Source organism: Pseudonaja textilis, chromosome 1, assembly GCF_049901715.1.
Source record: "Pseudonaja textilis isolate UNSWEBS1 chromosome 1, rPseTex1.2, whole genome shotgun sequence".
Taxonomy (NCBI): domain Eukaryota; kingdom Metazoa; phylum Chordata; class Lepidosauria; order Squamata; family Elapidae; genus Pseudonaja; species Pseudonaja textilis.
The window spans coordinates 32849543-32862308 of NC_141990.1; the positions used below are offsets into that span (position 1 = coordinate 32849543).

General features: G+C 36.7%; 1 protein-coding gene across 3 annotated transcripts in view; it reads right to left on the bottom strand.

The window, feature by feature from the left end:
• Nucleotides 1–12766, bottom strand: part of EML6 (EMAP like 6) — a 132702-nt gene that overhangs the window by 4728 nt on the left and 115208 nt on the right. For 2 of the 3 annotated variants that reach the window (XM_087930577.1, XM_087930566.1), the window contains 12 exons: nt 12143–12241; nt 10884–10904; nt 9580–9753; nt 8416–8624; nt 7868–8025; nt 6987–7101; nt 5006–5194; nt 3243–3415; nt 1547–1709; nt 930–1033; nt 339–492; nt 57–157 (listed from right to left, as the gene is read on the bottom strand). In XM_087930577.1, the coding sequence (XP_087786703.1) occupies nt 57–157; nt 339–492; nt 930–1033; nt 1547–1709; nt 3243–3415; nt 5006–5194; nt 6987–7101; nt 7868–8025; nt 8416–8624; nt 9580–9753; nt 10884–10904; nt 12143–12241 (1660 nt within the window). The remainder of the gene's footprint in view (nt 1–56; nt 158–338; nt 493–929; nt 1034–1546; nt 1710–3242; nt 3416–5005; nt 5195–6986; nt 7102–7867; nt 8026–8415; nt 8625–9579; nt 9754–10883; nt 10905–12142; nt 12242–12766) is intronic. The other variant, XM_026696033.2, reaches the window with a different exon arrangement.

The following is a 12766-nucleotide window of genomic DNA, read 5'->3' on the forward strand; positions in this document are numbered from 1 at the left end:
CTCAAAATCTCCAACCACCACTTAACCAACTAAATGTTACACAGTGCAAACCTTACCTGCAGTCATCTCCTCCTGTGCTGATAACATACTTGTCATCATGAGAAAAGCGTATGTTGGTGACATGTGCAGAATGACCAAAATAACGCTTATGTTTGGCCTGTCAAGAAAAGAAACAATTTCTGAACACAATATTGCTTTACTCACAAATAGCCAGCCACCAGATATCTTCTTGCCACCAGAAGATACAGGCTGATCTCAGCTACCGATCAACCAAATGTTTATCAAGGTAAGGCACACTGACAAAACATATTCCCAAAAGGCAAAACATGCTCACTTACAAATTTTTCAGTACATGGAAAATCAAAGAGTTTGACTAGCCCAAAGTCATCTCCAGAGACAATGTTCAAACCAGCATGGGTCACACAGGCACAGTTGACATCTGCCTTATCTGCGTTTCGGGGCCAAATACCAATAACTTCATCCCCAAGGATGCTGCTCCAAAGGAGAAAAATCAACTAATTAGAGAGGACATGACAGTAAAATGTCTTAGGGAGTATAGGATATATAACAATATATAACATACTTCAGGGGCTGTTGAAAGAATGGAGTGGAATGTCAAATTCAAAAAAGGAGAGAGACATTTTCTAAGGGCTGCTATTGTAAGTGGATTAGTCTCTCACTATCAGCTCATTAACCTGCATTCTTGTTGTGGACTTCTGACTTTTTTTCAATTTCTGAAGAGGTGACAGTTTCCCCTTTAAGGGATGTGCTCTAGTCAGAGGAATATAGACAGCCATCTGTCAGGAATGGATTCATTTGGATTTCAACCTGAAGCAGATGATCAGACTCAATGGCCTAAGTAGCCTCTTCCAATTCTGATCAGATGGTGTAGGTTTATACTCCTTGTTTAGCATTTTATGCTACATCACCTTGTCCAGGTAGCCCAGGTGATCTTTCCAATAAATGCTGTATCTGTCACTTGCTTTCCTAGTGGCACCTCATGGACTTGCCGCTTGTAGGCACCAGTTGATACCTAAGGAAGGAAATGAATCACAATGATTATATGGACAGTGCTAAAATATATAGTTTTTCCAAAATCATCTCAGGAGTAATGACGATTTTGGGTTCTCCTTGCATTATATTTTATTATATAAAATGTTGAAATGTGTAAGTGAATAGTGAGAGTGTTCATAAATACTCATGGCAAACTTTGGAATGTGAATGGTTGATTTATGAAACTACTTCTCATACTTCTAGCAAATCAAGAGCCTGTAAATTTGTCTCATTTGACATTTAAAAAATCTGACCTTCTGGCCAGTCAATCATAACAGCTGTGGCTTTTTAAATCTAAATTTTAAGTTCATTTCTGTCTCTGTCAGTTCTACCTACCTGATGCTTATGATTCTGGAATATCAGTATCATAAACAAGAGGAATTGGAAGGGTCTATGAAATTTAAGAGGTGTACCTCCTGCTCTTCTTGACTTGAGGCATGAATTCGTGTCTGAATCAGGAAGGCTGTTTGTTAACTGAAAGAAAAAACTTTACCTGAATGTATTTACTATCTGCTGAAAAATCCATTTGAATGACAAAACTTGGGATGTCTTTGCAATAGCCAATTCGATTCAAGGTTGTGCCTTGTGTGAGATCATAGAAGTCTACAGTATGTTCTTGTGAACCCACTGCCAAAAACCGATTATCAGAGCTGATTCTAGAAACAAAACAAAAATAAGGTTTCTGAGATGACAGTGATATTAAAAAAAATTAAACTGCTCTATATTCAAAGCTCCTTGAGCAGTTTACAATTTACTAAAATAATTTGCCTAAAATCAGATTATGATAAATCATAAAAAATACAAATTAAAAACACCATACAAATTAGTCAGTAGCACAAAGGTCATTCAAACCATAAGAATTAAAATACAATTACAAGTCAACTAAAATTTCTGGGAAAATAGAAAGGGTTTCACTTGGTACTAAAACGATGGTGTAATGGGGAAGCCATTCCATAAATGGGGCACCAGCATAGAAAATGCTCTTCAGGGTGTAGAGGTCCACATCATCTCAAGTGGTGAAGAAGCTGAAGGAGGGCCTCATTCAGTGTTCTTAAGTTCTATCTAGGTACACAGAGAAGAAAATACTCCTTAACTATTACATGAAATGAGCCATAGTTGTATTTTTATTCTAAAAACATTTCATGTAATGCATATTACGCATTGTTCTGATTTTTTAGCAGTAGACAAAAGAGTCAAAGAGCATCTCTGTGTGCCTGGAAAGAAAAGGCTACACCCTATACACTACCTGCCCCATTCTGGTTAGTAGGTCATGATGCATGAGAAGTCAGCACCAATGGAGCTGGATTTTAAGCACATTTTTTTGCATCTCCTTGGAGCTTCCCAAGATTGCACTGCTAAATCATGGCAATTCAATTGTTTTGCTGTTTTAACTGTTAAGCTCGTAATCCTATCCTCTCATAAACTGCAGAGTCTTCGCTAAAAAGAAATAATCAGAAACAGGGCAATCCTTGGCAGCCAAAAAATAGTGTTGCCTCTGCTCCAATGCAGGCTTTCCCACTGTTGCTGTTTCAGCCAGGACAGAAAGCTTCACGTAACCTTGTGGAACTAGCAAGGGGCTATACAAATGATACTGAGTATAATGTTTTTTATTCATAGGCAGAATATATGGGAAGCATCCAAATATAATTGTAATACCCTTTATCTGTATAGAACTTTCATTTATTCAACCCAAAATATGCTTATTTTGAAATTCTGCTACTGAAGTAAGAGGGTTTTATTTTTTGAACAGTCCTCTCCTGCCCACTCCTCTGACACTACACAGCATTGTATTTTTCCCCATATTTCTTTGAAGTTCCAATATTTGGTATCGCAAAGGATAAGATATGGATTTTTTTTTCATCTTTTACATTTCCTTCAGATTTCCTTCCCTTTCTCCATTTATAGACAGATTCATAAGGCTGTGCATCTCAAGCAATATGTCTCTGGGCTCATATTGGATGAGTTTGGTTCACTGCTTAGAATTTTACGGGAGGAAAAGTACTCTAAGATTTTGTTCCCTGTGTGAGTTATCTTTCTTGCTGATGTAATCTCAGTGCAGTCACTTCAGCCATTAAGCTGCAAGCCACTATCTAATGGCATGAAGCCAAATACATCAACAGTAATGGAATAAATAGGCACAGTTCTGCTTTTTCTTTTTCTGGCATTCTCTGCTTTGCATGCTGAAGTACCTGATGTCCTGGATAGCAGATTTTCTATCCCTTTTTTTGCCCCAAACTTTAAGACTGATGACAAGCAAAATAATAAACTCTCCATTCTTCATGCCAATAGCAACCATCTCACCATCTGGACTATAGGCAGCACATCTTGCAGCATGGCCCAAATTAACTTTATTCAGAAGTTTCTGCAGAACAAAAATGATGATATTTGGTTACAGTGGCTCACATTATTTATGATTTGTATTCTTTTGCTTTAGACTTAAATCGTCTCATAGCATTCTCTCTCTCTCTCTCTCTCTCTCTCTCTCTCACACACACACACACACACACACGGGGGCAAGGGGGGGGAGAGGTTAAATGCAAGGGGGAGTTCCTATGTTGTAAATGTTTGAGAACTATATGGAACCAGTAGACTGGATTGGGCATGGCTGTAGAGCTAAGACCCTCTCTGTGTCTCTGACTTAAATGTGGGAGAACTGAGACTCACTTTGGAGGAGATGGTATTGCCAGTGAATTTGGAGCCTAGGCTTTGTGATTGGGAGATTTGACTTATTAAGACAAGGTTGTATTTCCTCTTCAGGATCAGATTCATAATTTGGGAGTCCTTTTGGATCTAGCATTGGTACCAGTCAGCCATAGTAAATTGATCCCAGCAGGAGACATTTATTGGCTTTAGTGATAAATTTGTTGCACTCCTTCCTGGAGTTCAGAGATCTAGCAAATGCACTAATGACTCAAAATGATTGAGTCATTGAAACTGCAATTGGCCCAGAATGCAGCTATGCAGACAAGCCAGATTCAAACAGTTGTTGCTTACTGTTTAAGGTACTCACAGTGGTCTATTGTGTTTTATAGCAATACTTTTTCATTGTTATAATGTATTAAAATTTAAATTGAATTTTAGATTTTGTAAGTTATCTAGAGCCAGAATAATGGAATAACATATAAAGTCTTTCCCTCTCAGGGAAATTGGAAATAACGATTTTTCATAAATAGCAAATCTAATTTTCTCAATATTGAAAGCATGGTTAACAGAAGAATCAACTTTGATTGACATTTCATTCATGTTAATAATGTTCGATTGCATGCTTTTAATATTCATAATATGCTTGAAATATTTTTACACATACTGTGTAACTCAGAGGTGTCAAACTCAAGGCCCAGGGGCCAGATCCAGCCCCAAGGGGGGAATAGATCTGGCCCATGGGGTTGCCCTGGAAACAGCAAAGAATTGGTCCGCAGTGCCCGGGCCAGTGAAAACAGAGCCTGGAAATAGCAAAGGATCAGCCACAGTGCCTCTGGCAGCCAAATTGGGGTGCAGGGGTCCTTCTGCATGGCCTCCTACAGCACTCTGCTGGCCAAAATGGGGTGTGGAGGTGCACATGCCCCCCCACCCCATATTGGCCAGCAGGGTGCTGCATGAGGTGGCCGTCCCGTCTCCCCTCCTCCAGCCAGCCTACAGAGGAGAACTACAATGTTGATCCGGCCCTCAAAGAAATCCAGTTTGACATCCCTGGTGTAACTAATCATTATAAGCTGCAATAACAGATATTGAGGAATTATTTTGGATTTATACACTTAATACATTTCACCACAAACAGAAAAACCTATGAAATAGCATGGACATCAAAGTTGAAATCCTAAGCATAATTACAATGAACATATTCTGAGTATGAATACATAAAATTCCTCTGGAAACGTGCTAAGTGTAGCAGCAGCCAAGAATTCTGATAGATTGAAAGCTTATTCTGTACTTTGGGCCAATAACTTCTTACTTTATCACAAAGGTCCCAGATCCTTGCAGTTCCATCATTACTAGCAGATATAAATATATCTTTGGATGGATGAGTTGCCAGGCCCCAAATTTCTCCTTCCATGTGGCTATCAATTAGAAGGTTAGAAGCACCATTTTTTTCTCCAACTTCAAGGATTTCTCCATCTTTGGTCCCCACTAAAATTTTACCCTGTAGACAATTCAAAGGCATGTGGGATTAGAAAAACAACATACAGAGGACTCTTTGTATCTTTGTTCACTATTTATATTGTTCAATTAAAAATGGGGAGAATAGGAAGGAAGAAGCAAAAGAGTACAAGGACAGCAGTTTGGAATATAAATTACTGTAAACTGGATTTTCTGATATAATTTACAAATGTTTGATTTATATTTTTTTTCCTTTAAAAAAAATAAAATCATATCCCTCATGCTATGACCACATAACATTAGGTAAATTTATACTATACAATTCTAATGGTGTTGCATCAGTTTATCCCAAAGATGATGTGAACTATTTCCTCAAAAATATTTTCCAGCAATCTCGAGGGAAAGGGAATTACATTATAATAGATTTTTCTCTCATAAGGAAACATATAATGATAAAGATGTATAACATAATGGCCAGAGGTTGTCAGCTTTATGGTTATATCTGGAATATTAAGTTTATATGATTATGTACATTTAAATTTTATTGTAAGCTTACTGGAAATTATGATTGGGATAGCATACTGTATGCATTTCGTGAAATAAACCAATAAACCCTAATTAAATGAACAGAATAGAATAGAATAGAATTCTTTATTGGACACACGAGGAATTTGTCTTGATGCATATGCTCTCAGTGTACATAAAAGAAAAGATACATTCATCAAGAGTCAAGAATCATAAGGTTCAACACTTAATATAGTCATAGGGTACAATAAGCAATCAAATCATACTAAGAAACAGTCAATAAAAAAATCATAAGGATATCATACAGTCATAAGTCATAAGTGGGAGGAGATGGGTGACAGCGAGGATGGGAAGATTAATAGTAATGTAGTAATTAAATAGTAATTAAATGTTGGGCTTACTTCTTGTACCAAATTCCCCTGCTCCAGGAGAATGGACACAATTCAGAGAATATACTTTGGGGGCACTGGTTAGCAGACAATATGGGCATAATCATATCTATGGCCCCTCTTTTGGTCAATTGCTGGTGTGACATGGGATAATATCAATGAGAACAGCAAACATTAAACATATCTTATACAAAATGATTGTTTCATTTGATAACATTTCACTATTTTCCACTGTGTGATGCATGTATTTATCAAAAGCAATTTCAAATCTGTAGTGGGACCATGGTAAAGTCAGTTTGGTCTCGTGGTTAAGTGGGAGATCATGAGCTCTAAGTCCTGCTTTAGCCATAAAAGCCATGAAAAGGTGACCTTGGGCCAGTCACTCTCTCTCTTAGCCCAACTCACCTCTTAGATTTGTTGTGGTGATGGAAAATAGGAGGAGAAAGGTGTGTTGGATATGTTTGCCAACTTGAGTTATTTGTAAAAATAATAAAAGTAAGATAAAAATAAATAAAATAAAAATAAAATGGTAGCATATATGGATATTGTAGGATGAATGCTCTTCTCTTGCTATTTGTCTTCCACACAACCATCTGAAGGTGACTGGGTATAAATATTCACTCTGAATTACCAGATATTCCACCAAGACATTCAGTATATCTGGTACTGAAATGGTAATATGACAGCACTGGGACAGAAAGATTGCATAGATGAACCTTCACATTTTTCTTGAAATATGTTTGCAATTTATAAGTCTCTTTCTCGCACTTCTGCTTGTCTCTACCCAGTGTGGCTATTCAGCCTCCTCTTTTTAAATGACAATCACCTGTTCAGTCTCTTTAGATTTATTTAACATTCAATGTTAACATAAGACCCTGGTAAGGAGAGGAACAGGCAATATACTTGGTGTGTTTCAGGTACCTTTCCTCGACAAACTGAGCGCACACATTCCACAATTTGTCCCGTCTCTAGTTGAAAGGCTCGGCAGCGCTTCATCTCTTGATCCCAGAGTTTTACAGCCCCTCCTTCCTTCGTTCTGAAAATAGAAGAAATACGTAAGAAATATTCCATTCTCCTCAAATCCTTATGATCCTGTAGTACATTGACCATATGGTTTCCCTTAGATCTAGATGTCTGGTACTAAGTGGTAAATAAGGAAATTACTCTAGGTTTTCAGATGGAGCTCGCAAATACAGATGATCTATGGTGGAAATGCCTGACTGTAAACAGATATGTATACAGCCCTTGGAAATGATAGTTTCAAATAGATGGATGCTAGCATTTTTTAATATAAAAAAATTAAACATAGCCATTTATGAAACAAAGCTCTCACTTCTATTCTGGAGGGCATTCAAAACAGTTCTCAGTGTGAAAATAATAATAATATATACATAAATACATCTACGTTTCTTTAATCACTTTATTCTATTCTTCCTTTCTTGTTTTCAAGTCTTTTTCTAAATGATCAGTCTGCATGGTGATTTCATGTCTTTTACTTTTGCTGATCTAAGTTGAACCTGCATCATGTGAGGTTGCCATTTTGGCTACAGAAGATTAGCTTTTACCTAGCTGGATCATAATTAGAACCCAATATAGAACTACCAAAACATATTCCTTGTCTGTTTTTCTCAGCCCAAATATTGTTTTTTGCACTGCATACTTGGACTGCTCAGGAAGCAGAGGGTACAAATAATATTTTTTTCAGACTGGCATACACACTCCTTATTCTTATTTGGATTTCCTTCTGAAAGATACTTGCTTATATAAATAACTGCACATAGAAAAGAGTTATAATTCCTTACGGTCTCTCTTTCCCTCCAGTAACTATGAGTCCATCGCGAAGAGTGGTGTACATTGTAAAGACTGGGCCAGTGTGAGCTTTTGCCACAAGTCGAACTAGAAAGTGATCTTTCCACACATAAACATCTCCATTGATGGCTCCAGTGAAAGTGAGATTATTCTGAAAGAAACCGCAATAATCTGCTTTGTAGATGCTATGAATTATCGAGCTTTATTATTTTTTGACATAATATGAATTCTTTGCTTCAGTATTCAGTTTGAAAATAGAGATGGCTCCTCACAACTAGCATGATTGCCATCCAAGCTTCTGTATTGAAACAGGCATATTCTAGCAATAAAGACTTTGTACTGTATCTTGGATGAATAAACCTCCCTAATACTAGTTTTGTTAGCATTATTCTGTAAAAAATGTATTATCTCTCTTTATGTTCACTTACATTTACTCCCAAGTAAACATATTGACCACTAAAATCCTTCCTCATGAAAATAGTTTAATTTTTCTCTGCACAAATCACACAAAACAAGAAGGAAGGGGATGAAGACTACTTACTGCTCCAAATGCCACTGAAAGCATGGTTTGCATTTTGGCATCATCCAATGAACCTATCACTCCTTTTTTATAGAGCAAAGCACTTCCAGCAAGAGTCCAGAACTTCATGTGTTTTACTCCAACAGAAACAAACTGGGTATCAGAATCTGGACGAAACTCTACAACAAATATCCTCTCTAGGTGACCTCCTCTGCTTGCAATTTTAGTGCCTGTAGAAACCAGAGAAGACATTTTAATGTTTCACAAACATAATTAAGTCACAACTACAATCTGCCATCATTCTAGTCCTGGGGTTCCCATTCTTACGGTGCACATGGCTATCGAGGGAAATTCTACTTAAAAATGGTCCTGTCAATAGCTATTTGCAATCCCAGTTATGGCGGTTCTACATTAATTCCAGCTTCAGAATAATTGTCCTTTCTAAACCAACTGCTGGAACATAAGTGGAAGAGGCTATTCCACTCCTCTCATAAAGGAAGGCAGGTGACAAGTCATAGAAAGTACCGCTCAGTTGGAGTCTTCCTTCCCTTCCCTATCTTGTTATTACCACACACATTGGCGAATGAAGAAGATTCTAGAAATTACTATTTTTTTTTTTTGCCTTTTAGCTAAATCAAATGTAGTAGATACATTGTAGTATTTTTCTTTACAATACTTTACACTGTTAAAAGAAGTTTCAAAAAGATTGTGTATGGATAAATAAATTTCCAGGGCAACTAAATGGAAAAGAATACTCATGGGATTGTGGGATCACAGGCCTTTTATATGACTCAGCATAACTCTTCTTCTATTCTTATTTCTTTCTGATATTTCAGAAAATGTGCATAATGATTTTATTATTTGGTATTCAATCTTCTATGCTACATTAATTTTTAAAAAATATTCTGTGGGACATGGTTGTATTGTCATTGTTGCTACTACATCCTCTTCACAGATATTGATGATCCAAAATACTATCAATAAAGTAAATATATAGCTAACTAGATATATATCAATGCAATGCACTTAAACCTTAATTAACTCTAGGTAGTAATAAGACAGAGGGAAAAGTACAAAAAGAGAAATAATTTTTTTTTCAAATGAAAAAACAAACAAACTATGCCACCATATATTGAATGTGTAATTTGGATATAAAATTAGTAAGACAGAAGATTGGAAACATACCTTCCTGCCATCTCCATACTGTGATTGTATGCTCTGGATCAACTCCCAGAGATACCAGAAGTTTGCCAGTTGCACTGAAGTTGACATAGTTCACTCCTTTAGAATGGAAGCAACGCAGCATAGACAGAGTCTGCTTAGTCATTGCATCCCATATGTGAATAGATGGTGTAGTACCTGGTTATTTTTAATCAGGAGGAATTAAGAAAACATTATTTAAGTTTATAACTCTTCCAATCAAAGTACATTTCTTAAAATAAGGCAATTATGCAGTACTGTCAGACCCCCAAAATCAAGAAAGATGGGAGGTGATTCTTCCAAGTAGGTTTCTTTATTGTACCATATCCCAAAGGTGCTTTTCAAAAAACAATGGGTCTTTCTTTGTTTTTCCTTGAAGACATTTTGCTTTCATCCATGAAGCTTCTTCAGTTCTGACTGAATGCTGGAGAATTGAAATGATTTATATTTCTTGCAGTCATCTGGTTGTTAGCACTCTCTCTGAGAGTTGCTGAGTTCACTTGGAAGTTTATCTGTGTCTTCAGGGCAACCTGAATAATGCAAATGGGTGTGGAACCTTCTTGGAACTGCTGAAAGGACTGTGTTGTAAACAGGACATAGGTGGTGTTCATATCGGTCCTTTTATTTTTATTTTTGAGGTACAGATAAACCTCCAAGTGGCATCAACGACTCTGAGAAAGACTGCCAATGACCAGATAACTGCAAGGAATATAAATCCTTCAATTCCCCACCATTCAGTCACAAATGAAGAAGCTTCTTGGATGAGAAGTGCAATGTCTTCAAGGGAAAACAAAAAAAATCCAGTTACATTTTGAAAAAGCACCTTTGGGGCAACCATGAGCTGTACGACTGAGAATCTCTGCAGGCATTTATTGTTCCCTACTTATAGACAAAATCCTCATAAACCGAAGCATTCTATTATCTATGTCAAGTATATATTTTGAGACACCTTCTCTCAGGCAAACTATCTGAACTGAGTTGTCCCTTACTCCTCTAGAATGCACCATCCCCTCCTGGGAATCTGTCCTGCTACATTCCAACAGAAATATATACAAAACATCAAAGGTGCCCCAGACCTGTAACAATAGCATGGGACTTAAGGTTGGACAGAATTATTAATACCGTGAAATGATAAGCAGTAAGATAAGATGAAATATTTATGGATAAATGCACAAAGAAAGGGTTGATTTGTTGATGTTCACCTTGTATCTCTAAGTGACACAGATACAACAAATGAGCATGAGAATGGTAACTGAATTGACAAGAACTCAAAAAGGAGAAATCCTTACCTGGAAATTCTGCCATATTACCTGCATGATGAGAGCAATGACAAATATGGAAGCATCAGGGAAAAACAATAACTGAAATAAGTTTAGGTTTCTAATGCTGAAGTTCTCAACATTAGCACCAGAAAAAATATTGAAGTTAAAAAAAAGCAGCAATAACATGAGTATGGATATAAAAAACAAGCAAAATATTGTTGAATTATGTATCTAGTATAATGCCTTTTATAGAAAAAAAACAAGGTTTATGCTGATGTCGTATCCTATTATAGAAATAAGATTTCAAATGGAGATGCATATGGAACAGTGTTTACCGCTTCTATCTGCTCAAGAGTTTAAGGGCATTATTTTGAGAACAGGGGTAATTCCTCCCACCACCTCTTTTCTTAGCAATCGATTCCATTATTTTACTCAAACATAATAAGAGAAAACATTGGCACTCTTCTTAATGGTGGCCATATCAATCAGGGCTCCTATTTAACTGAAATGTATCCTACATTGTAAGAGTTTAATGAGAAAAAGTACATGAAAAATATCTAGCACAGGAGATCTTATTAAGAGCTACCCAGAATTTCAGATAGACATTATCACAAAAGCCTTTCCTGAATAATACCTTAGAAACAGAGCCTGCTTTTTAACTTAATATTGTCAAAATTTATATCATATTAATTACCATCCCTCAAATTAGTTAACAATTTTAACAAAATTGCTTCCTGAAACCTTAGAAAGCGCTATATTTCAATGTAAAGCTTCCGCTTTATGTGATTTCCTTATATCTATGATGGTGAACCTATGGCATGCGTGCCAAAAGTGGCACGCAGAGTCATTTCTCCGGGCATGCCAGCCATCGCCTATTGCTCTTCTGGGTTCCAGCATGCATATGCGCCCCGACCAGCTGGTCTTCGCATGCGTGGGAGTGCCAAAAACTGGAAGAGCAGCTCAGCTTCCAATTTCTGGCATGTGGCAAGTGTGCCAGGGAGCTGCTCTTCCAGTTTCTGGTGCTCCCTTGTGCTCCCATTTCAGCATTCGCTGCCGAAAAGGTTCACCAACACTGCCTTATATGGTTTTATAATAAATTTGTACATTATTTCTTTAGTTTTTTGCGTTTCTAATCAAGTAGATATTCAAAATAGCTTAACACTTAAACAGCACAACAAGAAGAAAAATTAGTAAATAGTAAACTGCCCAATTTCACATTCCAACATGCAAACAGAGAATCGTGGAGTTATTTAAAATCTTTTAGTTTAAATTGACTATGGACCTACCAATCTGGCTGGTGGCTACAATATTTTTATATTTTGGGTGTTGGTTGACTGTTAGGCAGAGGATGTCATCTGTATGTTCCAGGTAGAAACTCTGACTTCCTGTAGTTCAAAACAAAAAAGGGATTCATTCATTTTTAAAATATCCAATAAACAGAAACGATAAAGGCAGTGCATTTTCAGATCAGTCTATGTCACAAAATCAATTCATTTAAATCCCCTTTGTACAAAGTAGCTGAAATGTAATGTAAAGAGAGTTAGATTCTTAAAATAAAAAAAAACTGCTTAAGGATTTGTTAATCATCTGCTCATGCTACATACCAATATTAGTCCATTATTTCCTTAACAATTCAGTTCCATAGCGACACTGTACTATATATTCATGAGGATTTCAGGCAAACAACCACCACCAACTTCATAGATATTGCCATTGTGATATGACAGTAGTAAACCACAATGAATCAATAATATCATCCAACATGATAGCAGATGAAAAGGAACATATACAGGTAGTGCTCAAATTACAGTCACAATTGGGACCAGAATTTCCATTACTAAGCAAGGTGGATATTAAGTGAGTCATGTCTAATTTTATGACCTTTTTTTGCCAAGGTTGTTAAACAAAAT